The sequence below is a fragment of the Diadema antillarum genome, unplaced genomic scaffold (genome assembly GCF_040938485.1).
Source record: "Diadema antillarum isolate AM-2024a unplaced genomic scaffold, OU_Dant_1.0 scf00000015, whole genome shotgun sequence".
In the NCBI taxonomy this organism is placed as follows: Eukaryota; Metazoa; Echinodermata; class Echinoidea; order Diadematoida; family Diadematidae; genus Diadema; species Diadema antillarum.
This window is the reverse complement of record NW_027270904.1, coordinates 1,935,001-1,960,395: the sequence shown is the minus strand read 5'-3', so window position 1 is coordinate 1,960,395 and position 25,395 is coordinate 1,935,001. Positions and strand designations below refer to the sequence as shown.

At 38.0% G+C, this 25,395-nt stretch overlaps 1 protein-coding gene across 1 annotated transcript in view; it reads left to right on the top strand.

The window, feature by feature from the left end:
• LOC139724777 (metabotropic glutamate receptor 3-like) overlaps window positions 1-7,335 on the top strand; it is a 117,560-nt gene extending 110,225 nt beyond the window's left edge. Inside the window, exons 5-6 of the mRNA XM_071635893.1 lie at window positions 3,246-4,411; window positions 6,334-7,335. Of these exons, the coding sequence (XP_071491994.1) occupies window positions 3,246-4,411; window positions 6,334-7,335 (2,168 nt within the window). The remainder of the gene's footprint in view (window positions 1-3,245; window positions 4,412-6,333) is intronic.
• The last annotated feature ends 18,060 nt before the right edge of the window (window positions 7,336-25,395 follow it).

The window sequence follows — 25,395 nt, the reverse complement described above, 5'->3', positions numbered from 1 at the left end:
CCCAAGGTTGAGTGAATGAAAGTTTGTCGTGAAATAAACTTTATTTATCGTGTTTGTTCGATAATTTCAAAAAAGTGATAGTTCCTTTTCTCTGTTATAGACAGATCATTGTATAGGAGAAATACATAAACAGTATTTGACAAAAAGGGATAGCATCCTGGACATTGCACCGAGACAAAAAGAAAAAAAAATGAGCTCAAACATGAGTGAATGATTATTGCGGGTTCTTTTTTTTTCTCGTAACCACACGTTCTGTCTCAGGTTATGTGATATTTAAGAATTTTGTGGGCTGCATACCAAACCAGTCAGCTTCTTTTTTTGTATTCTTTTTGTTCGAGCTCATTATCAACCACCAGACAACCCACTACGTTGTTATAGCAACCTGATTTCCAGAGGTCATTCGCTCTTGAGAATAGAAATTCTAAAGCCAGAACATAGAGAGAGAACGTCTACCTCAAATTCAGAATTCCCTCTCTAATTCCGTCGAAATTAGAAAGCGATATGTCATTCGATTCCGGCGGTTCCTCGATGTTGTTGTTGGGTTTTTTTTTTCTTTTGTATTGGTGCAGTGACAACGTTAAGAGTAAAAGGTCAAACGTAACACACAAACGTAATCGATATCAGTATGTGTATGTACATATTATATACACATTATGAACATCATGAATATGCAATTACATATAACTGTTTATATGAGTCTATATATACATATATATATATATATATATATATATATATGTATATATACATCATGTATGTTCAATTCAATTCGATTAGATTTTGTTGTCCATTACCTCTCTATAATACATGTTTATATGAAATATGAATATGTAGTACCTATATAGATGTATATATATATATATATATATATATATATGAAGAGCTTATTTGCAAAAGGGGCTAGATCCATTTTTGATGAAAATTGAGTTATTAGCATCACTGCACAGAATTCCATTTGAGTTAGTTACAGTGAAAATTTCAACTCCAGGCAACCGTTTGAATAGAAATTATCGCAAAATTAGATTTAGATTTTCCATACACTTGTGTACAAAGTCTCACAAACAAACCAATTTTTCTCCAAAGTACTAAAAGTGGATCTAGCCCCCTTTGCAAATAGACTCTTCATATATATATATATATATATATATATATATATATATATAATATATTATATATATAATATATATATATATATATATATATATATATATATATATATATATATAATATATAATATATATATATATACATACATACATATATTTCCTTTATGCAGTCTTTTATTTCAGTTTGTCTTCCTCTTTGCTTATTGTGTACTGCATCCTTCCTGGCCATTACTGGATATCTCCGATGCATTGATTTTGTCTAAACGTTCATCCAATGTTTCCACTGACGGTCCCACGTCATTGAGCTCTCGTCCACGAGACCAGCCCCCATAGCTCCTTCATCGGGTTTCTATACTAATGCTCCTTCAATGGCCCATTAGTGCCCCTGCACACGTCACCGTGGTATAAGTTTACGATCATCGCCATTTCAACGGCAGACACGATACTAATATCGACTCACAATAAAAAAAAAAATTATATCACGTGTGCTAATTTATTGCGCTCGTACTGCTTACACGCAGTTTCCCGAGATGTGTTATTATTACTATCATTGTCAGAACATGAAAGTTCGCACACAGGGGGTGTGACAGTCGTGTGAAAAGATAACAAACAGTTTATGTTTGCTTGAACCTTAACCTAAACCCCTCCACGGAGTGAATTTGGAGCATTATGAATTATATCAATTATTAAAACTATATATAATAGACTGAAATAAATTAATCGAGATTTCCCTAGTACTTTCTTTAATACCAAGGGGTTCGTTTAAACATTCTATTCATACCTCAACTACAATAAAAGGTTGTTCCTGGCAACAAGATAGTTTTCCAACTCTTGCCTGACATAGCAATGCATGCAAACTGGATACCTGGCACATGTATTCAAACGCATCGCGCGTTCCGGATGGTACTATAAATTAGTATCATGCACGTCCTCACGGAAAAGGTGTCCATACATTCGATCTCATTAAAAAAAAAAAGAAGGCCTCTCTGTCCAGCGTAGAAAATTATTGATCTTTGTCAATGTCTGTGTAAAATGTTTGTATAGGCCATAGACTAAACTTGTTGATGTCACTCCAGTGTTCATCACATGAAAGTGAGCTGTCATGAGTGAGTTTGATAACACCCTTTCTCTCATTCAAGATAGAGAGAGAGAGAGAGAGAGAGAGAGAGAGGGGGGGGAGGGAGGGGGTGGAGAGGAGAGAGAGAGAGAAGAGAAACTGATTTTCCTATTGGGTTCTCACATTATGAGCAACATGGAAAGAGACAGTGCTACATTCTTTGCAAATAATGAGAGAGTGAAGAATATTTCGTCGATGGGAGGATTATCAGTTGAGTCAATGTATTGATGAATTAATGTTATTCAATTACGCATCGACCAACGGTAGACTCCAGCCTGGACATCCTGAATTATGCAATATGTCCCCGACGTACACTGTATATCACAGACAAGATGATATTACAGCGACCTTTATAGAAACGTTGGTGTGACTTAGCACCACAGGCAGTGACAAAAAAGGGAGATAGATAAATCAATAGTGGAGAGAAGAAAGAACGGAGAAAGGAGGGGAAAGGGAAGGAGGGAGGGAATCAAAGCCTTACTCAAGATTTCAATATTTCAAAACTGAAAGGTTGAAGCGAATGGTCAAGTCCCCAAAGAAGTCGAAACAGGACGTTAACCTTCAGTATAGCCATCTGTCAATTCTTGTCTGTTCAAACTTTCAGCGAGTCAATTTGGGTAATCATCAGACCCTGGTTCAAATCGTCTTGCAGCAATGGTCAGTTGTTGTGTTTCTATAAGCTACTTTGACATCGTTGCCTTTGTCATTCTGAGGAGACGTATAAACCCGTCGGTTCCTTGGTAGCTTGTTTTATGTATCCACTGTTTCTTCAGCAGTCACGTGACAAATATTTTTCCTTATTCCAACCCAAAGTAAGTTCATTATGTATATAATATGTTTATTAATTCAGGGACAGTTGGTAGTGGCCGTAATGTGAAAAAGGTCATTGTGATGCTCTTTATGGAAAATTGAAAACTGGGGACCTTATAGTTCAACAGACAGGTTGGACCAGTAGGGAAAAAAATGGGTTAGTGTGATGCTATTTACGACACTCTTTCTTCTCTCTTTGTTTTTAACTGTAGGTGCCTTCACAGTGGTGCCTCTTTCTGGAGTGTTCAACAAATACAACGACTACTTCATGAGAATGAGTCCGACAACGAGCACCAACCCATGGTTGGAGGACTTCCTTGAGAAGTACGGTCTCTGCGAGGACGATACGACCGTCAATGGCACCTGCGCGTCGAGGTCATTCGAAGGCGTCGAAGGGCTCGACAACCCCGTGCACGAAACAATCGTCATGGACTGCGTCCTCGCTTTTGCCAACGCCTTACACGACATGCAAGTGACTCTGTGTGGTGACCCGAACCTGGGGTTGTGCGAGGCGATGCAGCAATCTAACGGGACTGTCCTACGAAACGCACTCCTGAAAACAAAGTTCGTAAGTCCAGTGAATGGCGACCTTGAGTTCATGCCAAACGGAGACATGGGAGGGCGCTATAGTATCAGGAATCTACAGCTGGTGGAGCCGGGGAAATATGAATTTCTTCATGTCGGCACGTGGGTTGATTCAGCTCAGGAGAAACTGACAATTACCACAACCATTCCCTGGTACCTGACGGGTAACTCCACCCTTTGGGATAACACCACTGGAGACCCACAGTCGGTGTGCAGCACGCCGTGTGACACCGGGGAGAAGCGGACAGTGCTGCCAGAAAACCCCTGCTGCTGGTCCTGTACTCCATGCCAGACAAGCGAGATAGTCATTAACAACGGCACGGTGTGCGATTCGTGCATCAAGGCGGAAGAGAATACCTACGGCTGGCCCGACGAGCTGAGGACGGGGTGCGTCCCTCTTAGTCCAGCCGTCAACAATGCCTGGGTGACCGCCATCGTCATCCTGTCCGCTTTCGGCCTCTTCGGAACCATCTTAACCATCGCCATCTACGTCCACAACCGAGAGAAGCCGCTGATCAAGGCATCAAGTCGAGAGTTGAGCTACATCATCTTCACCGGTCTCGTCCTCGCCTTCCTTACCTCCATGCTCTTCGGCATCAAACCCAACCCGGGTGTCTGCGCCCTGCGTAGGATCGGCTCACCAGTCGCTCTCTCCCTCATCTATGTCTCCATAGCAACGAAGACCATACGCCTGTACAGAATATTTAGGGCGGGGTTGAAATCCGCCAGGAGACCGCGGTTTATAAGTCCAACATCACAAGTCACCTTAACTCTTGTCATCTGTATAGTTCCGGTAAGTCTGTTCCCTTTTTGATTTTTTTTTTTCAGAGATATCAGTCGTATCGTTAGATATTCCCTGCAGTTTCCTTGAAGAAGAAGTAATAATAAGTATAAAATCATGTTTCATTAAACCGACTGTTATGCCGCCAAACCTTAGGGAAAGGTTTATATGTCAAAATCAGTTTTTTGTCAGGTGTCAAGTAAAAAGAAATTGTAAGACATCAGGGGGATAAAACTGCACAACCTGCGAAATTTTGTCATGTTCATGGTCTTTCCGAATTGAACTCTGCCTTGAAAAACGATTCGAGTTTACATCAAACAATTAACAAAACTATGGAAGGTTAATAGGTTGCCTCAACCTATACCGAGCCTTTCTCTCTCGCGCGCGCGCTTTCTCTGTGCCTTGCCATCCCTATAGTATAATCCCTTAAGTTAGCACAAACGTGTGCCGCTCTCTCACACAAGTCAATGCAATCGTCCACGTTGAGTCGGATTCATTAAGAGAAAGATCAAAACACCGATTGAGAAGAGCGAGAGTGCATGTGGGACGAAAGTCAAGATGAAGTCTGGATGATGTTTAGGAATCTGTCATCCCTCGCTGAACTCGGTCTTCGGCGTTCGTTCACCAGAGATGACCGCCTATCTCTGGATGAAACCCAAATCCAGCGATCCTCATCTCCCGCAACTCTGCTTTATACTCTAGTTCCATCAGATGCGGTGTCAATCGAAAATGAGACGCCTGGGCGTATCGGTTTCAGCTCTGTGTATGATTGCGCGGGACTCTACTATTGTCTCTTGGTACAGTGGTTGGAATCGTCCTTCGGTCTAATTCAAAGGCTTTAAGGGATTGACCACGAAGACTTCAAGTGGGCGGTGACCAGTACAATATGAATGAGGGAAGACAAACTATCTGTCTCTCCCTCTTTCTCCCTCTGCCGTTTCCTCTTTTTTTCTCTGTCCCTTCTCTCTCCTCTCTCTCTCTCTATCTACTTCTTACACACTAAAAAAAAGGAAAGAAAGATGCAGAAACGCATACATTACGTCGTCACAAGAAGACACATATACCACATACGAACAAACATTTCCGTCATCCACGACTGTCCACGGAGGCTACGTCATTCTAGTTTATTAGCTGATACAGTATTATTTGATTACGCTTCATCTTAGCTGAGGTCTAATAATTGGAAAACCTGATGACGATGCTTCGTTTGGACTGTTGCACTGTTTTAATCGGAAGAAGAGACTGCGACATTCACAATTTGATCCGATCATGATATGTGTACGCGAGTTGATTTTGTTTATCCATTGTGTTTGGAGAGATAAATCTTGACTCATGTTCCCAAATAGCGTTGACGTTAATCATGTTAACCTTCGTTTATTCTTTGAAATAATTCTGATTATGTCCAGCCCTGGAATAAGTTTGCTTTGTCTGGGTTCTTTTGCGAGGCTGTTACCAGTGATTTTGCTGGTTTTACAGGACATTCAACAGGTTTTCGCAAGAAGTGACTAATGCGTGATGCTTGTTTCTGTATGTTCCAAGGTACTGAGAGTATAAACATGTCAGATTTCTAGGCGACGGTTTGCTAGCATGATTAATGCACAAAGTCTGCGCTTAACTTTTAGTCTCGGCAGTTGTGTCTATGGTACCTTCAACATTGAACGCCTTGGGGTGTGAAGAATGGTTTCGGTGCACATAAGGCAAAGAATATTTGCCAGGGAGTAAAGATGGTGCACATATTTCCCTTACTAGGAAGTAAACCCATAAAAGCCATCGAAACACTCGCCATCTATCATGACTATGGAATCAAACCCTCATCTATGATCGTGCATAGAAACAAAGCTCATAAAATATCAAATGAAGTGATAGACTTTATCCAGCTCCATTAGAAATAATCACATATTAACATGTCTCTCCATCTCTTTTTAAATCCCCAGGTGGTGTGGGCGACTGCCTGGTTTATTCTCATTCCTCCGGCGGTGGAGATCACCATGCCAGACCCCAACGAGCCAAAGATCGAGTTGGCGTGTGACGAGAGCGACATCGAGGTAATCGGGACGATCACGTGGGAGATCTGCCTCATCATGGTCTGCTGCGTCTTCGCCTTCGTCACGCGAAAGCTTCCGGAGAACTACAACGAGTCGCGTTTCATCACCTTCTGCGTCTTCAGCAGTCTCGTGGTCTTCTCCTCCTTCGCACCCGCCTTCTTTACCACGAGGGAGGCCGTCTACAAGGCTAGCTACAGCGCGCTAGGTCTCATCATCAATGGAACCGTCACGCTCATGTGCCTTTTTGTCGTGAAGATTTACGCGCTCTACTTCGTGGACGAGCGCGAGCTGAACATCTTCACTCAGAGCAGGACTCGAAGCAACACGAGAACGAACTCCATGATCAACGTCCACACGAGTGAGGGTAGCATCCCACCTGCCAATCCGACTTCCCCGTCGGGCCCGCAGGTCAATCACGGCTTCAAAACGGAAGCCGCGGACAAGCGAGATGTGGAAGCTGAGAATTTAAATCACAGTAGTAACAATAACAATCGCCTCTCGCTTCCGCCAATTCAAACCAGCCAAACCATGGAAGTCGTTGGCCGCGTGAACCACAGCAGCGAACTCCAGACATTCGAAAGAGATGTTGGTAGGAGCAGAAGCAGCAGCAAGAACTCCGTCGGCGGGAGCGGACGTGGAGCCAGCGGTAGCCTGATGACCAGGCTACGCGGGAACTCCTCGCGAGTTGGCGATACAGGCGCGTCCCGTGTTGAGCAAAGTCTCGACAGGCGACAGGAAGTTAGTTCCATGCATACCAAAGGAGATGAGAGCGGGAAGCACCACGCTCTGGGACAGCTCCAACGATTTTCTGCGGACAGCGACAGCTCGCAGGGCGATGACCATCGCGTCCTCCTTAATGTCAAAAAAGCGCACAGGGAGGCCGTATCGTGAACCCAATGTCGAGAACACTAACCAATGCACAAAATGTCTTGACACGGTCTACGTAGTGTCACAGTTTTATTACATTGCACGCAGGAGCTTCCTTTTGTTAATCATTGTCTTGAAAGGTGTCATGGGTCCTAGTTAACATTCCTTGTACAAATCATCAAGATACCGCCCAAGGAGGTTTCCAGGTTGTTCATGATTTGATGATCTCGACAAAGTCTCAGCATTTAACGTGTTTTGTAGTATGTTACGTCCGTCCAAAGACAAATCTGAGACCTGTTGAAATGAGTTACTGCTGTTATTGCTCTGCGTTAATACCAAATAGTGCATTCTTTTATAATGGCATGGAATCGAATGCTTTACTGCTTACATGATTCATATTCCTCTTGACGTTGATTCAATTAGTGGTAATAACACAAGTCTCTCTCTCTCTCCTTCCTTCTCCATCTCTTTATCTATCTATCCATCTGTCTGTCTATTCATCTGTCTATCTCTATCTATCTATCTATCTATCTCTATCTATCTATCTATCTATCTCTATCTATCTATCCATCTATCTATTTTCAAATCTATATATTTATCCATCTATCTATCTATCTATCTGTCTTTTATCTATATCTATCTATCTATCTATCTATCTATCTATTTATCTATCCATCTTTATTTCTATCTATCTGTCTATAACATCAATCCATATCTATCTATCTATCTCTCTCTCTCTTTCACACACAAATAAAAACGCAGCTTATACGATACTTATCCCAAGTCTTTGGCTGAAGATGGGTTCTTTCCTCTTTCAATGTCTTTACCCGTTGTCTAGGAAACCAATTATAGCAAGATATCTTAAGCTCGAAGAAATGATTCTTGTCGGAGACAGGGGGTTAAGGTGTAATCCTATATACTCCTTAAACTTAATACATGCATAGTTAATTCCCATAAAGGGTTACAATAGACATTATCACATGCCGACTAATGCTATACTAATTATAAATCATTAGTTGTACATGCTTCACTACTTCTGTTCTCAAAGCAGAGGGATATTTCTGTTTTCATTCTTGTTTTAATTTGCAAAAGTTCCTTTCGATGAGGTTCAGGTGAATTCATGGTCTCCTTAAGCAGCATGAAAGCGAAAGAACTGACGTATCCATCGCATCCTTCTCAACCCTCCAAACTCAGTATCTCTATCGTGTATATGCGCATGCGTGGTGATGGGTTTGAAGGGACATTCCAGACGATTTATATAATTTTACATCATGTAGAACACAAATCTATAGTGTCTTGTAGAGATTTGCGGAATTTATTGTGGTCTCTGAGTAAAATACCAATACTCTTAAAACCCCAAAGCAACAATACACTGAACAAGGATGATGATGTAGGAGGCTCACATGTTCCAGTAATGTAGCAATGTAATTCCATTACAATACAACTTGTTCAACAAGTCCACCTGGGTAGAATTTATGCATGCTTTCTTCTTTTGTTCTGCTTCCTTGAGCACGCAATCATGCGTTCTTATGTGAAGCTGATATGTCATCATCCTCGTTCATTGTGATTTGTTATCAATTTTGGAAACATTATTCCTCATCCCAATCACTATAGATTCCGAAACTCTGTACCCAGTATAACTAATCTATAGCGAATTTGTTGTTGTTCAATGGCGAAAGTCTGAAAATAATGGAGGTCTCCTTTAAAGGAACAAATGCATCTTACTCAATATGCACATACCACACAGTGAAAGATGATTATCGAAAACGGAAAGGGTATCAAAATATTTGTAGCAAGGAAAGGAGGAGTTCAAAATCCAAACGAAAAAGACCAAAACCAAAGAAAACCGAATTCAAGCAGTGTTTCTACATTGGCGCAAAACACCAGAAACAAATTAATGAGGCTATTCATTTCGAACTGGTTAAGGGGACCAAAATCTGTTAATGTTTTCGAAGATTGTTGTAGAGTGAGTGATCCAACATGAATGGTGAACAGACCAGTGAAATAAGTCTGGCCCATCTTTTGATCTGTGAATGTTAACCTTGTTTCGTCATCCAATTTGACTTTGTCTTTGCTCTACTAAGACTACAACAATCATGACTTGTATATTGTCATATATTCGCAGCATGGAGCTCAACTGGCAAAAATGAATATCGTAAGGCGAAGGACATGATTCCTTCTTTTTAAAGAGGGAGAATAGGCGTATGAGTGATCATTGAGATATGTTTACCGACCATCAGGGCCAAAAAATGCAAAGTGTAATATGGAAGTCAACGATTCCAGTTTGATTTTGTTTATGTTTTTTCACCCAAAAAGTGTTGAATAACTGCGCAATAAGCATCATCCAATGCATTCAAAATAATGGCTGAATATTTTGGAATTTTCCATCTCAGAAAACCCGTTTGGGCGCAGTGGACCATGCAGCCAGTGCACCGGAATATACTATCGTACGCATCGATTTGCTCGCATAAACACGGCAGTATACCAGTATAAAATGATGTACACACGCTTTCCCGGTCATGACTATAGGCAGCCAAAATGGTTATAGAAGACTCACAGTGAAACGTAATTGCTAAGAAGTGAATTATTAGTCTTGGCATATAAATAATTATATTCCCATCAATTCAATATCTATACAAGCACTCTCAGTATTTCAGCTCTTTCAACAATTTTTTTATTCAGTTTAAATTCCTGAAAAGATGAGGTATACGGGAAATACGAAACTTGTGTCAAATTTCTGTTCCATCATTATGATAGAATACGAACCAATTTATGATAATAAGCTTAGATGCATAAACTAGGAAAACATCAATGTTAGGACAAAAAAAAATATCATGATCTTTCCGCAGGGTGATGATCGTAAATCAGAAGGTTCGTCATTCCGATACATACAAATTCCACATACCCAGACGTTCAATTAATCCAAACATTTGTGACCTTATTCCGAAGTTTCATTATTTCAAAGGTTCGTTAGTCCGAAAATGAATATGGTCCATCATTCCGAAGATCCCTTGAACTGAAAAAAGGCCCGTACTAAAGAACTTTCGGAATATCGAACTGTAACCACTCCATCGCCTTGGTTTTATTACACTTGGATTGCAAATTTACTCCCGATTCAAGGGGAAGTGCGACATTTCAGAATTTCTTCGGATAGATTGTTTTTTCCAAATCTGTGCATTCAAGATCTTTAAATCGGTGACCATTATTTTCCTGCACAGAAGTCCTGGAAGGGAGACCGTGCACTTTGAATAGTTGTCCAATGAACCGTCGTGATGTCACAAATCTTTCAAGACACCTGGTTCTTATTGAAAATGCGAACCTCTTAAAAGTTGGGGTTTTTTGATACTTTTCTGTCCCTTAAGCTGTTTGAGAGTACATGTATGTTTTCAACTGGTAGACATTGATATTAAGTGCGTCAATGCTGTCGACATGATTTCATAATCCATCTTGTCCTGCTTACGTGTACAACAAGAAAGAAACATACTGTTTGTGGTGCCAGCACTTTTTACAACAGTCATGAATCATTGATTGTCATTCGTCATCATGTTGACCAAATATCCGTCTGGGGATTTCTACGTTCTTTACTTCCTTTAATTCTGTTTTTAGGACTAGAAGGCCTTATATACAGGAGTCTCCTGTTATAAGGAAGTCCTCGGGACCGGCCATTTCTGTCGTTACACTGAACTTTCGTTGTAGCCGAGCATTTAAGTATAAAAAGATATATAGATGATAATTTGAAAACATGATATTTTTCCTTCGTTGCAACGAGAATTTCGTTTCATTTCGTTTCACTTAATTTCCAACAAAATTATAAAGTACATCATACAAGAATTTCGTTATGACCGTGTTCGTTATAACTGAAGTGCACTGTAGGTCCTATTTAAAAGTTTATGATAGTGAACACAGTTTCGGTACTGAAGGCGCTTCACTGCATGACTATCATCTCCCTAGTCTATCGCTAATTTGGGGTTGTGAAAAAACAAAAACAAGAGAAGATTATCACCAAGTTCTATTGTACCTTACTACAGGAGACACGATTCGTTCGATAAGGAGAGTAATTTTTTACTTGAACACACAAACCACAAACATACACAAAAAAAAACCCCAGCAAAATGCTAGGTATCATTGCAAGTATTTGTCACTGTTATGTGTTTTGATAAACGTTCTCAATCACTGATTGACAGTCTCTCTAAAATCTGGTTTGTTTTTTTTTCACCTTCACGTGTCTGAGCAATCACAAATCACGGTACGTCTAGATTAACTGGGAGAAGAAAAAGAAGTACAGATAAACTTTGTAATATCTATTCATTGTATTTTATCTACGTCACGCGCGCACTCGTCAAAACTTTGTGCCCGCGAGTCGGCGTGCTGACAAGCTGACGATAGACCGATAAACTTCTTCGTTTCAACAAGCCGAAATTGATTATCAGCTGCCGCACGATGCCAGTCTAAAACATAAAGTCAAACTAGCCAGCAATCGGCAGTGCTACAATTATTGATTTCCACACAGTTATTTCTCTTAACGTTCTTTTTTGTTTTGTATTTCAGGATTCTATTACTTGTATCAGACGTTCGGGTTCTTATCTCTTTTTTTTCGTGCTTTACGTTGTTGTTTATTTATCCAGGAAAGAGAATTCACTGTATAGCATTATACATGTTATAAGCATCTGTATAATTGTACAGCAAAAGTTTTGTAACAGACCTTTAAGCGTGAAACACTGATATATGTACTACTGCTGTGGCAGACACATCCAGATGAGTAGGCCTACCTGAGTCACATCCTAATCTTTCGATGATCGTCTGCCTCTATCGATATCGAAAGCAGCGATCAAATCACCAATCGTTCGATTCAATAAGAAAATATAGAACAACTATATGTTCGTCGTGTGGACAAACATTACATTTTCTTATTCAAACCCAGATCATACATCTTCAATTAATCGATGTAAAACTTTGTGATGCATTTCGCATTTTGTTTGCCGATGGATGTTGTCATGATGTATTGCAGTTCACGGTTTCCTAAACAAGCGGTTTGTTTTGCAATGTGTATACGTGTGTATTACTTTAGTGTTCAGCCAGTCCCTTTTTATCATTACAGTGACATGGCGTGTCCAGTTTGTGTGCAAAAATGCTGCGATAAACATGAGAAACTGGATAAATAACACTATCCTTGCTATCAGAGTGCAGGGTAATTCCCTTCACCAGAGTTCGTGGTGAGCACTGGTAAAGGTTGTCATGTACGTATTCCCCAAATTTGTATGCTGGGTCATATTCTTAACTTCGATTCCGTCACTGCTTTGACGATAGCAAAGTGATTATTATAACCTGATAACCCAATATAGTATTCCAACTTTGCAACAGATTTGGATCATGAAGAGCAACCTGAAGTTTACTCTCCCGATATCAAGACATCAGTACTTTACGAAATATTGAGAACTCTATAAAGAGGGTAAAAGTCAACTCCCCATGAACTACGCTTGTTTAAAGGGATGGTATGATGATGGTTGGGATGGGATTCAGATTTCAACTTTTTGAGGAATGATTTGAATTACTTATATGAAATATCAAAGAACATACAATTCTAAGAAGAATTTAAAGTTTGTTTGATCAAAATCCGTTTTGAAATGGCTGAACAAAAACAAAGCAAAACAAAGCGGTCCTCATAAAAGTTGAGTCCCACTTTTTAATAGGACTTCTTTGTTTTGGGGTATCTCAGCCATTTCAAAGCCTATCTTAATCAAAATGAACATTTAGTTTCTCTTAGAATTATATGCTCTTTAATATTTCATATAAATGGTTTCAAATCATTGCGCAAAAAGTTAAAAACCTATGTCCCCACCTCAACCAAAACTGTTCCATCCCTTTAACAGTAACAAGAAATAGTTTACGCTGCTCTCATTTCGAGAACATGGGCCAGACAGCTCAGGGATAGTATAATCTTTTATGCGATTTACATCGTAATGGAAGAAGGGGAAAAAAGAACACTCTTGAAGTTTCGTTTCTTCCTAATCTCATGTAATCTTAATTCCTATAACTTTGTTTGTTGTAATTCTTGACATGGATAAGATTTTCATGTTGGTGCTGTAACCTTGTATACTGGCAGTCTGGTCTTTTTTTTCTGAAATATTTAAATTATGTGATTATGAGGATCACCAGAGTGAAATCGGGATAGATACAATGTAAGATATTTTGAATCGTTTTTCAGATGAAACGTACCAGTGTTTATTGTGACGTAATGTTTGGTGCATGGATGGCGGGAAGTGAAGCACATGCGACAGTATAAGCACACGATAAGAGCTGTTGCTACAGATGCAAATTTTGTGTGAGGCTGTACTGCACAAAACAACTTTTGCACATTGGTTAGACAGTTTGCCGAAAAGTGAAGCCGCATCCTACTATGCGTTACTGTATAACGCCATTCATCAAGACTTTGTGCAAGAGGCAAAGGGTCTGGCATTACGGGAAAGGAAAATGACCCATTTAGGTGAAGTAAGACTAAATTTAGACACGTTGCACTGAAATTTTGAGGCTGATGACGCACGATACAAAAACAATGCCAGATGTATATACTATATAAAGGTCTTTTGTCAGACATTTTTGTCAAAAATCATTGGCGATTTTCTATCTCTTCTTCGACAACTCTGTAAAAATAGAATATTATAATGAGGTGGTTGGCAATTTTTCTGTTTGTAACTATGTAAATAAAGGTGTTTGTATCATTGCACACTAAACAATTTTTTGGTCACTTGTCTTTATTTACCACTCATTAATGCAGTAGATTTCAATTCGTTCGCACACACACACACACACACACACACACTATACGCGTACACAAGCTCTGTACAAACACACTTTGATGCCATACAAAGAAGACATTTTTATGACAAAATATGAATTTATGATAATGTTCAATGGTAATTCACGTATATGTCATAGGTCTGTCGGTACAACAGTTTGGTTTGAAAATATGCAAACATAGAAGATCATAAATATACTATTAAAAAAGATTATCATAGCTAATAACACAAAGTTGATGAAAGGTATAGAATTGCATATACCATAATCATAACAGCTCGCACAACAAATTAAATGTAATTTTGCTTTCGTGTTAACATTACCGCACCGAAAATATATTCGGGGAGGGAGGGGGGGGGGGGTTAACATTGTGCGATGATAATTTCCATCCGTTTGTGTCCATCGATTTCTTTTTAACTTTTGCCACTTTGCTTATGATATCAAAGAGATTCTTATTCTAATTTCATGATTTTTTTTTCTTGAAAGCGAACGAATGCCTAATAAGGAAGCTTTAACACTAACACTCGTATCAACACAAACGCACACAAACATACATACATACACACACACACACACACACACACACACACATAGATACACACTCGTAAACACGTAAGCACACACACACATATACATGATTAATACATAACAGAAATAACGGAAATTCCCCCTATGCCCCAAATTATATATATATATATATATATATATTATAACATTCACACACATACGCATACACACACACACACACACGCACATACACGTGAATACGTGATTACATGTGAATCAGTTAGCACAAATAAAACCTCACAGACACCAGCTGTGCTGATTATTCGAGTTGCTGTCGTATTTAAGGGGTAAGTTTACTTTACGAAGGGGCGGATGCCCCCCCCCCCCAGCAGACCTGATGACAGTAGATATTAAAATAAGATATGGAAACATTGCACCTGTCAGCTGTCAGAAGAACCTGATGACATGTCTAGGAAGAAAAACGATCCCTTATGGAACTTAGGTTGAACGTTGACAAAATAAAAAAACACAGAGGCATACAGACTGCAACAATGTTTCCGTTTTTAATATTCAAATGATTATGCACGAAACTGTTACTGCTTCGATTGATGTGTCCTCCGAGAGATATACAGAAACTTTATGGCAACTTTAGATGCTAACAACAACTGTTTAACACAATGTAGACGATAACTATTCTACTTTAAAAAAAAAATCTCAAATGGGATTACTTCTTTAACAAAAAAAAAAAAAAAGAGAGAGAGAACAATCAATATTCGATTCGATTCTTATAATCAACGCTTCTTCCCTTTGTGTTACATTCATGGCGGTCGATACAGTCGGGCATGATTACTCCGTTATTCTATGCGTTCATATGGTCACGTAGTCAAATTTCAAGATTTGTTTATACTTTTTTAATGATACGTTTTATTTTCACATCCTGCAGCTCCTCTGGGTCCGATATCATCAACAATATGAGCCGTTATCCTTTATCAAGGAGAGTGTTACCCCCCCCCCCCCCCCACATCTCTCTCTTCTCCCTCTATCTCTTTGTCTGAGCCATGGACCTGCCAAAGCTTTGCCGTACACACACACACACACACACACACACACACACACGCACCCACACTCCTTCCACATTTTCACGGCCACACACCATGAAACGCGCACGCAATGACACACGCATACACACATAAACAATCACATACACACGCACTCGCTTTTTATGCATAATATGCACGGCTGTTTGTGTTGTATATATACATTTATATTTTCTGGATCTTCAATCAAAATCAATGTTTCCGAAAATATAATGATTGATAGAGTTGCACTTTTCTGCACGGAACAAACGCAGAAAATGTACATGTATATTCAATAAGCAAGGGAAGCTGCTACACTAGTATTTCATTTCCTCTTCAAACAACAACAAAAACAAAAACAAATCAAAACAAAACCCTCTTTGAGATCGTGCTAAATGTTTGCTCTGAATTGGGTTTGAACGAAACATGAACAATACCTTATTTTTACATGGCTACCAGTAGAAATGCAACAAGTCTGCCAGTAAGGGAGTGAAATGAAGCCCCCGATTTGTGGTATTCCTTCACACCATATGAAGAGATTGCTTTCAAAAGGCGCCATTTAGAAATGATGGATTTAGCGCCTTTTGACATTACAAGTCTACTGTGACCCTATCAAATTTGGGATTTCTCTTTCCTCCTTTGGACAATACTGTTTAGAAAACTGTGTAAAATATCAGTCAAGAATAAAATGTGTATCGTAATTACAGAATCATTGTCTATTTTTTTTTAATTATTATTATAGATAGAGGATAAAATGTTCCTCTGTATTATATTGTATTCTATTTTTCATGCACGGAACAAGGTTGTTAGTAATTGGCACATTCCTCAGTAGAAATTTAGGATCCTCGACCCCACTTGGCCTCCCCCCCCCTCGAAAAATCAATTTCTATAATTAGTGACAATATAATTATATATATATATATATATATATATATATATAACACATATATATATGAAATACCAAAACATTGGTCTTGACGGGGTGTCGCCGTTTATTTTGGCCAATGTTTTAGTACTTCATATATATATATATATATATATATATATATATATATTATAATATGACATAATATAAAGATAGATTATATGGACACATAGTACACTAACAATGGCCTATGTTTCCTTTACCCGGAGCCATAATAACCACATCAGGACGGTATTCCTATACTTATTTAAATTTAGGTTTTTGCCATTTCGTTAACGTTTTGCTGACGTTAAATAGTATGCGATTAATCAATGACATTTTGGAAAATTGACTACACCTCATAATCACTGACATAAACACAAAACAAAATAAAGTATGTCTAACTACCAAATTGGATATTATCCAGATATAGGACTTTAATAATCTAAATGCAAATGCAAGGCGGTCCGTTGAATGTAGGTTGGTTCAATGCGGTATTGTGCGTCTGTTGACACATCATTCATATACAAGACTAACGTCGTAACTGCGAAGCGTGTAAAATTTCATTTTGTTGAATTAAAGGGGATGGCTAGTAACTGATCAGTGGGAATCAGTGGAAATGCTGGGGGATGATTGTTCCAATTTTTGTGGGATTCATTTAAGAGTACATTACTATTCTTGTGTGAAAATTATTTGCTTCAGAATGGTCTCATATTCAAGTAATTTGCAGTTTAATGGTTCCATGCTAGCATGCCTGTACAGTGACGGGGCATTAAACTGCACATTAATTGAATATGAGACCGTTCTGAAGCAAATCATTTTCACACAACAATAGATGTATGCTTAAATGAATCCCACAAGGATTGGAACAATCATCCCCCAGCATTCCCACTGCCACTGATTCCCACTGATCAGTTACTAGCCATCCCCTTTAATCGACATCGATACGATTGCGCAGGCGTGTTGATTTAGAATTGTTGGTTTTGATGAAAATATTGTACTGTCATTCCTCATCATGTATCCATGACGCCGATACAAAAATATTCAACGTCCTCGAGTGAGCTCATGGTCCCACTCCATAATGTTCATATTGCTTTCAATGATAGAGTAGTCCCACAATCAAACCAACACAATGATAGAGGTTTAGTCAAGATAGGATAAAGCAAAAATATGAAGGTTAATGGAATTCTTAGAATTCACACGTTTCCTTACACGAAACCACGAAAACACGCGAAACATCCACCATACACACCCAAAACTCACGTCCTTGAAACAGGCAAAATGGGTTTTCGTTTCAACGCCAAAGCCTCTGCATTCTATTTGTGAAATGATACGTGTCGATTGTAAACCATCAATCACTATCTCGTCTTAGTGGTTTAATATCTCCCTATATAAGATACCGTTAAATCACCATCTTTATTCCCGTTGTCCTGAATAAGCTTATCTATCAATATATTCTGATTATGACTACATATTTTACTGATGTCTTGAAGCGACTCTCCAGCTTGTATTCTAATCAGAAAAAGCTGGAGGTACTGTTTGAAACTTCTGGAAAATAATACAAACAAACAAACAAACAAACAAGAGGTCTGCCGATTTGGCATTTTGATGCACAAAACTTTGCATCGAATAAGAAATGAGCTATAGAAACGAAATACTCGAACAAGAAAGCTTTTCGGTGATTGTTTGGTATACAAGCTTGTAACGTAATATGCGTATGATTGTCGTGATTATTTTCATATTAATCTACGTTTTCTGGAATTTTTTCTTCTTAATATTTACCGGCCTTTCCATTTCATATTGTCCGTTTATTGCATATATATTTTCTTCTTAGCTATCATCGCACTGTGCAGATGGCAAATTATGCGCTGGTCATGCAACATTTATATAGGCTCTAGCTACTACACAAAATTGTGTTTCTTCTAAGGCTTGTCCGACATATCAAAATGCAATCCATAGAAACTGAATTGAAATTGAGATACAGCAATGATTTACCGTCGTACAATACGGAAAATGATAATGAAAATTTAAGCTTTGGCTTTACAAATTGAATATATGCTAACATGAAATACGATAAGCAAAGATCAACCAGTACTCTGAAAAAAAAATGACTTCAGCCATTGGTACAAAAAACACAATATTTCACCTCGGCAAGACAAGACTTGTGCAGCATACGCAAAAGCGGAATTCAACCAATTCATCTCATCACAATCCTGTGCCTTCTCAACCAGAACATTTCTCGCAAGATCGTGCCTCCTGTCTCTATTAACCTGTTCAGTGCCGGAGACTTTGGACAGAGCGTACAACACTATGGAGTTTTGTGTGCCAATCGGCACTCAAAACACAGGGTTAATGAGAAGACGGAGTTAAACGTGTGTTACGGATCAACCGAATTCTTTGATATAGGGCTTAGAGTGCACCTGTTAATCCTTTTTGTGCCAGAGACTTAGGACAGTGTGTACAATGCTATGAGGTCTTCTGTGCCAATCAATACTCACAGCACTCAATGGCTTAAACCCATGGTAGGAAATACTCATTACGATAAGCCTACGTGATAAACTGCCATTGAGCCCACACTGACTTAATTCACAGTACCTATTAATATCTACATTGGCTGTAACTACCCATGGTGACCCAGTTAATACGATTAGATTCTCTAATCATCTCGGCGGCACGCTAATCATATCATAAATACATGTTGGTGATCAATATGGGTATTTGTAATACAGCAGTAACCACTTTCAAATAATTCTTTAGATAGAAATTTACAAGCAAGAATTTAGGTCTTGTACAAACCTTTGAGAAATGTTCCCCGATGTGTTGGTTGGTTGGTTGATTGGTTGTGAATATAATGGAGAATCCATCTTATTTGTATATTATTTGACGAGGCTGGAGCTTACATACTAAAACAAAGACCACAAACAAGTGCTCCTTTGGCATATATACGTGTACACAGAAGCCCCTATCTCAATCCGATTAGAGAACAGGAATCCTCCCCAGGCATCTCCTTTATCTATTTTGTTCTCATTCTCTTTCTCTCACCCCCCCCCCCTCTCTCTCTCTCTCATACATGTTATGGGTCTTTAAGATCTGTAGTCCTTTTTTTTTTACTAGGTTCTGATACCAATTTCTATATTTTCTTCTCATTCCCTTCCTCTCCCTCTCTTTTATGAGTCTTTTAGATCCTCAATCTTTTGTTACTGATACCCGATACTAACGTACACTCGTATATATTCTTGTATATAGACTGCTCGAACTGGTTTTAACATGTTAGGTTAAACAGAATGTGAACCGACATGCTTTGGCACAGTCGTGAACGTGAAGGTAACAAAAAACAACAACACCAAAACGAAAACCAAACTAAAACAAAACAAAACAAAAAACCTCGAAAAACTATTGCGTGACAGTGCATGATGTCCACTTGATATCCTCACATGCAGTAATCAATGTGTACGAGAAACTAAAACGATCAATTCATTACAACCCCCCGACCTATCCTTGCTGCTTATTTAATCCGTTCCATTAGCAACGTCGCGACCCGTCGCTTCAGCATCAATCAAATGTCAAAGGATAAAACAAAACAACAACAAAATGCATTAGCTGATGACCTACTTTCGCGCATCAGTAACAAGGTCCTCTATACATTAAACTTGGGAAGAAGTGGATAACAATTAAAATGCCCATAACCTACAGCTGGCAGTTTATTACAAGCGTGTACAACAGTACGTTAGCGGTAATCCACTTACGTAATTAATAATCTTGCGTTATAATCTTCACGCATGAAGGATCTTGCGCATTAAAGGGGAAAATCTAGTCCAAATATAAGTTAGTATGATAAGAAAGAGTAAAATATTACGAGTTCAACGGTAAAATTTTGATTGAAATTGGGTGAAAAATAAGGAAGTTGTGATATTTTGAAGTTTTGTTGATTTTTCAGGAAACAGTTCTTGAACAGTCGATATGAATATTCAAATGGCAATCATAACTTGCCACTGTACATAAAATTGTGAAATTTCTAGTTTTTCATTCAAACGCAATTATGTCCGAGGCTCAAATCTTGATACAAATTGTATATCTAACTGATCACTATCATTCCGAAGTTATTCTACCAGGAATAACATTAATGTTTCAGACTTCAATGACAGAAACATTACTTTTCGTCATTTTGTTGTTGTTCACTATCAATGGAAATTGTGAGGTTATAACATGGTTAGCTCACTCATTTGCATATTCATATCCACTGTACAAGAACCGTTTTGCTGAAAATAGCAAAAGTTCAAAATGTCATAACTTCCTTTTTTTTACCGTTGAACTCGTAAGATTTTACTCTTTTTTATCAGACTAACTTAAATATTTGGACTGGATTTCCCCTTTAATCATTTCAATCTTATCAACACAATTTATTGAGTTTATGGGACTAAAGTTTGCAATATTCACCACAAGGAGAGGTAAGGGCTAATAAAGAGAAGAACAATTACAGGTAATTGCAAGAATCTTTACAAGATAGTTACGATTAATAGCTGACCCTCCCATTTACAGAAAACCCCCACACAATCACAAGCACTGCATGCGCTGACCAAACCAATCCAAAATAATAAATTGTCATATACAGTCAAGCTCGACTAGTAGGACCTCATACAAGTCAAAGAAAAATTCTAACCGGTGTGCTAGAAACGTGTGTAAGTCGAAGTTCACGTGTGTTGAAGATTATTAATTAATTGCCTCTGGATTTGACCTAGGCGAGGTTAATTGTATTTGTTTATCTTTTTTCTGCGCTTCCGGTAAATTGGAGACGATTTTATTCTATTCTCTCTCTCTCTCTCTCTCTCTCTCTCCCTCTCTCACTCCTATGATGTTCACTTCTTTCTCCTTGATCAGTCGTAAAATATTCATTTGTTTAATTACTAAAATTCAAGGTAATGAAAAAATACCCGTGGCTATAGATGTAGATAAAACAACGGACTAATATTCACTGCTGATGGAATATAATGCTAAGCGATCCTGTTCACACACATTATTCGAATTATCTTTAAAAAAGCTGTCAAAACTTGAGACATTAAAGCTGTTGTTTGCCATTAGGAGAAGGGATTTAAGAAGTGTTTGATTTATCACATTTGATGCATATGCCTAGGTCAGTTGTATCACAAAACATGCTACCATATAAAGCCTAAAATAAAGCCTAAAATATATGGAGCTATCTCTATTTTTCTCAATAAACCATAACTGTCGTGACTGTAGACGGTTAACTCTAGAAACAATTGAATATAACAATTATTCACATTTTGTACATGTATATTTAATAATACTTTTACTTATTTTAAAGCTTCTTACGACAATGAGGTAAATCACAAAGCTCTGACTTAATTGATGATCACATAGTAACGTACTATTCTTTTCGCACATGTGCAGTACATTGTTGAACTTACTAATCATTATTATTCGACTTGGAATTATATTTAGATACTACCTTATTTGTTACAAAACAATGATTTCAATACGCTATAGCAACTTGTCTTGTTATGTTCCTGCCTTATTTTGGTTACAACATTCTACTGGAGACTTTTAATAAAAATGTGCATATATAGATAGGAATAAGTTTTGCCTTCTTATTCTTTGAAAGAATAGACGCGCACCGAGACAACAGTTACACGGTGCAAGGGAGGAAATATGGACAGGATTATCAAACATTGAACACTAGGTGGCGCAAAATCATTACCGTATCAGCATCTGTTGCATCTGTCGCTTAAATTCCGAGGAACACTCATTTGCTTGGGTCAGAATGCCGGTGCAAAACACTAAATATTTACAGACAAGAATTACTGATACGTGCCTATAATCGCAGCAATCCAAACAAATCCTACAAGGAGATTGACAATGGGATATTCAAGTAACACATTGAAGCGAAGATCCTACAGTAGACTCTTTCAAAAAGTTACTCAAAACCCATCTGTTCACTCATGATCTGTAATTTGTAGTAATTGATTATTATATGTTATGTTCGTTCCTTAAATTATTATTCATAATGTGTGTAACATGTGCCCTGTATTTCATCTTAATATTTAGGTCATGATCTAATTTCTCCTTTTAAATTCTCCATTACAAGACGGTTAGCACTTAGAAACTTTATAAATGATATTATTATTACTATTCTTATCATTTTAAGCACCAGAAGCTCTGTAATTGAGTAAAACAAACAAACAAACAAACAAACAAACAAACAAACAAACAAACAAACAAACAAGTAGGCAAGCAAACAAACAAACAAAATCCGTTGTGACTTATTTCCAGCACGAGGGTTTACCCTCCACATGTCCAAATTACCTGGAAGACATTTTCTGTAATATCTTATCATATCTTTTATGATCATTTCTTTTCATACATGCAGCCTAGCAACGGAGTATTTCATTCACCTTCTTCCTTCTGTTAAGATCCAGGGGCAGGAATTCTCATACATGTTTCTCAGCAGGGCATACGGAGAGCTAAAAGCCAAGTTTTCTGAAGAAAACATGTAAAAAATCTGAATACATTACCGAACTAGTCTATTCGATGCATGCAATTTGTAAAAACCGCAATGTCTAGACGCTAAATGTCAAAATATTAATAAAGCTAAACTTTTTTCAACTTTCTAATTCCGGAGAAAAAGAATAATATCATTACAGTGCACATCAAACAAACGCGTTGATGTTAAGAGAAGAAAACAGATGGGCAATATATATAAATGTATATATATACATATATAAATGGGCAAATATATGTATATATATATATATATATATATATATATGTATATATATATATATATATATATATATATAAATGGGCAAATATATATATATATATATATATATATATAAATGGGCAAATATATGTATATATATATATATATATATATATATATATAAAAGCATGATATTCCACTGCATTGTACTTGATGCCTTGATCTCTGACAGTAGCTTTAGAAGAAGAAAAAAAAAATCATCTTAATAACTATAATATCATTTTTCATACTTCTCATGCTGTTTCAAAAGTTCTTGACAATCAAACACGGTTAATATACAAGTAGATGGCCTGCGTATTACTGATTGACAAATTATCCTGGTTATGAATTAAACAAAATACATCAGTACAATGTTACACTTCTATTATTGTCAGTGTTTCCATGTCTGTTTTTGACGTCTGGTCTATACGCACTAGGTCGAGTAATGCGTCTTTGCCGATAAGAGTGAATTGCGCCATCTACCGTTCTATATTTTGTTCATTCATCCACCTGTCCATTTTCCCGTCAGAATTCAATCGTCCTTATCATCACCGCGCAGCATGCGAGTTTTCAGTGTAAATTGTGTGTTTCGTTTTCTTAACAGGGCCGGCGCAGCCGTGGGGCCGTGGGGGCTCGGGCCCCTACACTTTTTGTGCACCATACAAAGGAATACATAAGGTGTCATCACTTTGGGCCCCCACACTTTTTTCAACCCGGAAGTACGTAAGTGGCACTAAAATAGAAAGAGATAGAGATCTTGAAGTATGGCGAGGAGAGATGAGCTGAGGACCTTTTTTTTTTCTTTCTTTCTTTTTTTTTGCTTGTCAGCTGAAGAAACCCGGAAGTGGACGGGGAGAGATGAGCTGAGGACCTTTTTTTTTTTTTTTTTTTTTTTTGCTTGTTAGCTCATGAAACCCGGAAGTGGGCCCCCACACTTTTGAAAACACTGCGCCGGCCCTGCTTAATAATCGATAGTCTTTCCTTCTAGTCTTAAGATGGTGCAGTGACACACACTCACTCACACGCACACCCATTCTCAGAAAAAGAATGCTCGATCAAATGGGGGGGGGGGGGTGGGGCGGCGACTAATGATGGGAAATCGAATAAACCATTAACCAGATTTCGCATCCAATCTGGATTTTCATTTTTCATTTTTCTTTTCAGCTGTTGATAGAACGACATGTCTACCTCTGGACTTTCTTGAATGGTCAGCAGTGATGTCAATACTGTAGTCATTGATCTGGAATAAATCGAAAAAGTGAAACAGTTGTCTTTCCAGGAGGGAACAGTTTCAAATACTTTCATTACACACAGCTCATATTTGCACTTTTGCACATATTTCTGGACAGGACTGATATTTGCTTTGTATATGCCTTATCGTTTGGTGAAATTCCATTTCATAATAAGCAAACAAGCAAATCAAAACCCGGCATTATGTTAGCGTCCAAAATTAATCTTCAAATTGTTAAGAAAGATGACAGCATCTAACCCCGATTATCCAAGGTACAAATGCACCTAGGACATTCTTTTTTGCCCCCATAAAAACTGACAGCTATTTGAATAATGATTGTAGCCAAATCGAACTCCATCTCTTGAATCTCCTTGGTAAAATATCTACAAAAAGGAGTAATAAAAGTTGAGTTGGAAAAAAATGTGACTTGACATAGTCATGAGCAATATCACGTCAGTATAGAAACGATTTATTTACTCGAGCGATGCATTGTATCAATGTATACATGTAGTCAGTAATCTTAAAAAGCATCTTTTTTTCTTCAAAGAATGCAATGCAAACGTAGGCTTTACCTATAAAGAATATCAGGTTTTTTTTTATTAAACAGGCATTGATAAATATACTTCTAAAATTTGAAGGAAAGAAACATGTGTTTATATATCTTGTTTTTTTCTAACTGACGCCATTGTCATTGTTTTTAATTACAGAATGCATATAAAATCTGCTGAAAACTGCTTCTCCAATACAAAATAGCCAGCCAGAAGAACACGACTGAGTTAGCAGGAGCCTGAGCTTAACTTCCATAGCAGAATCT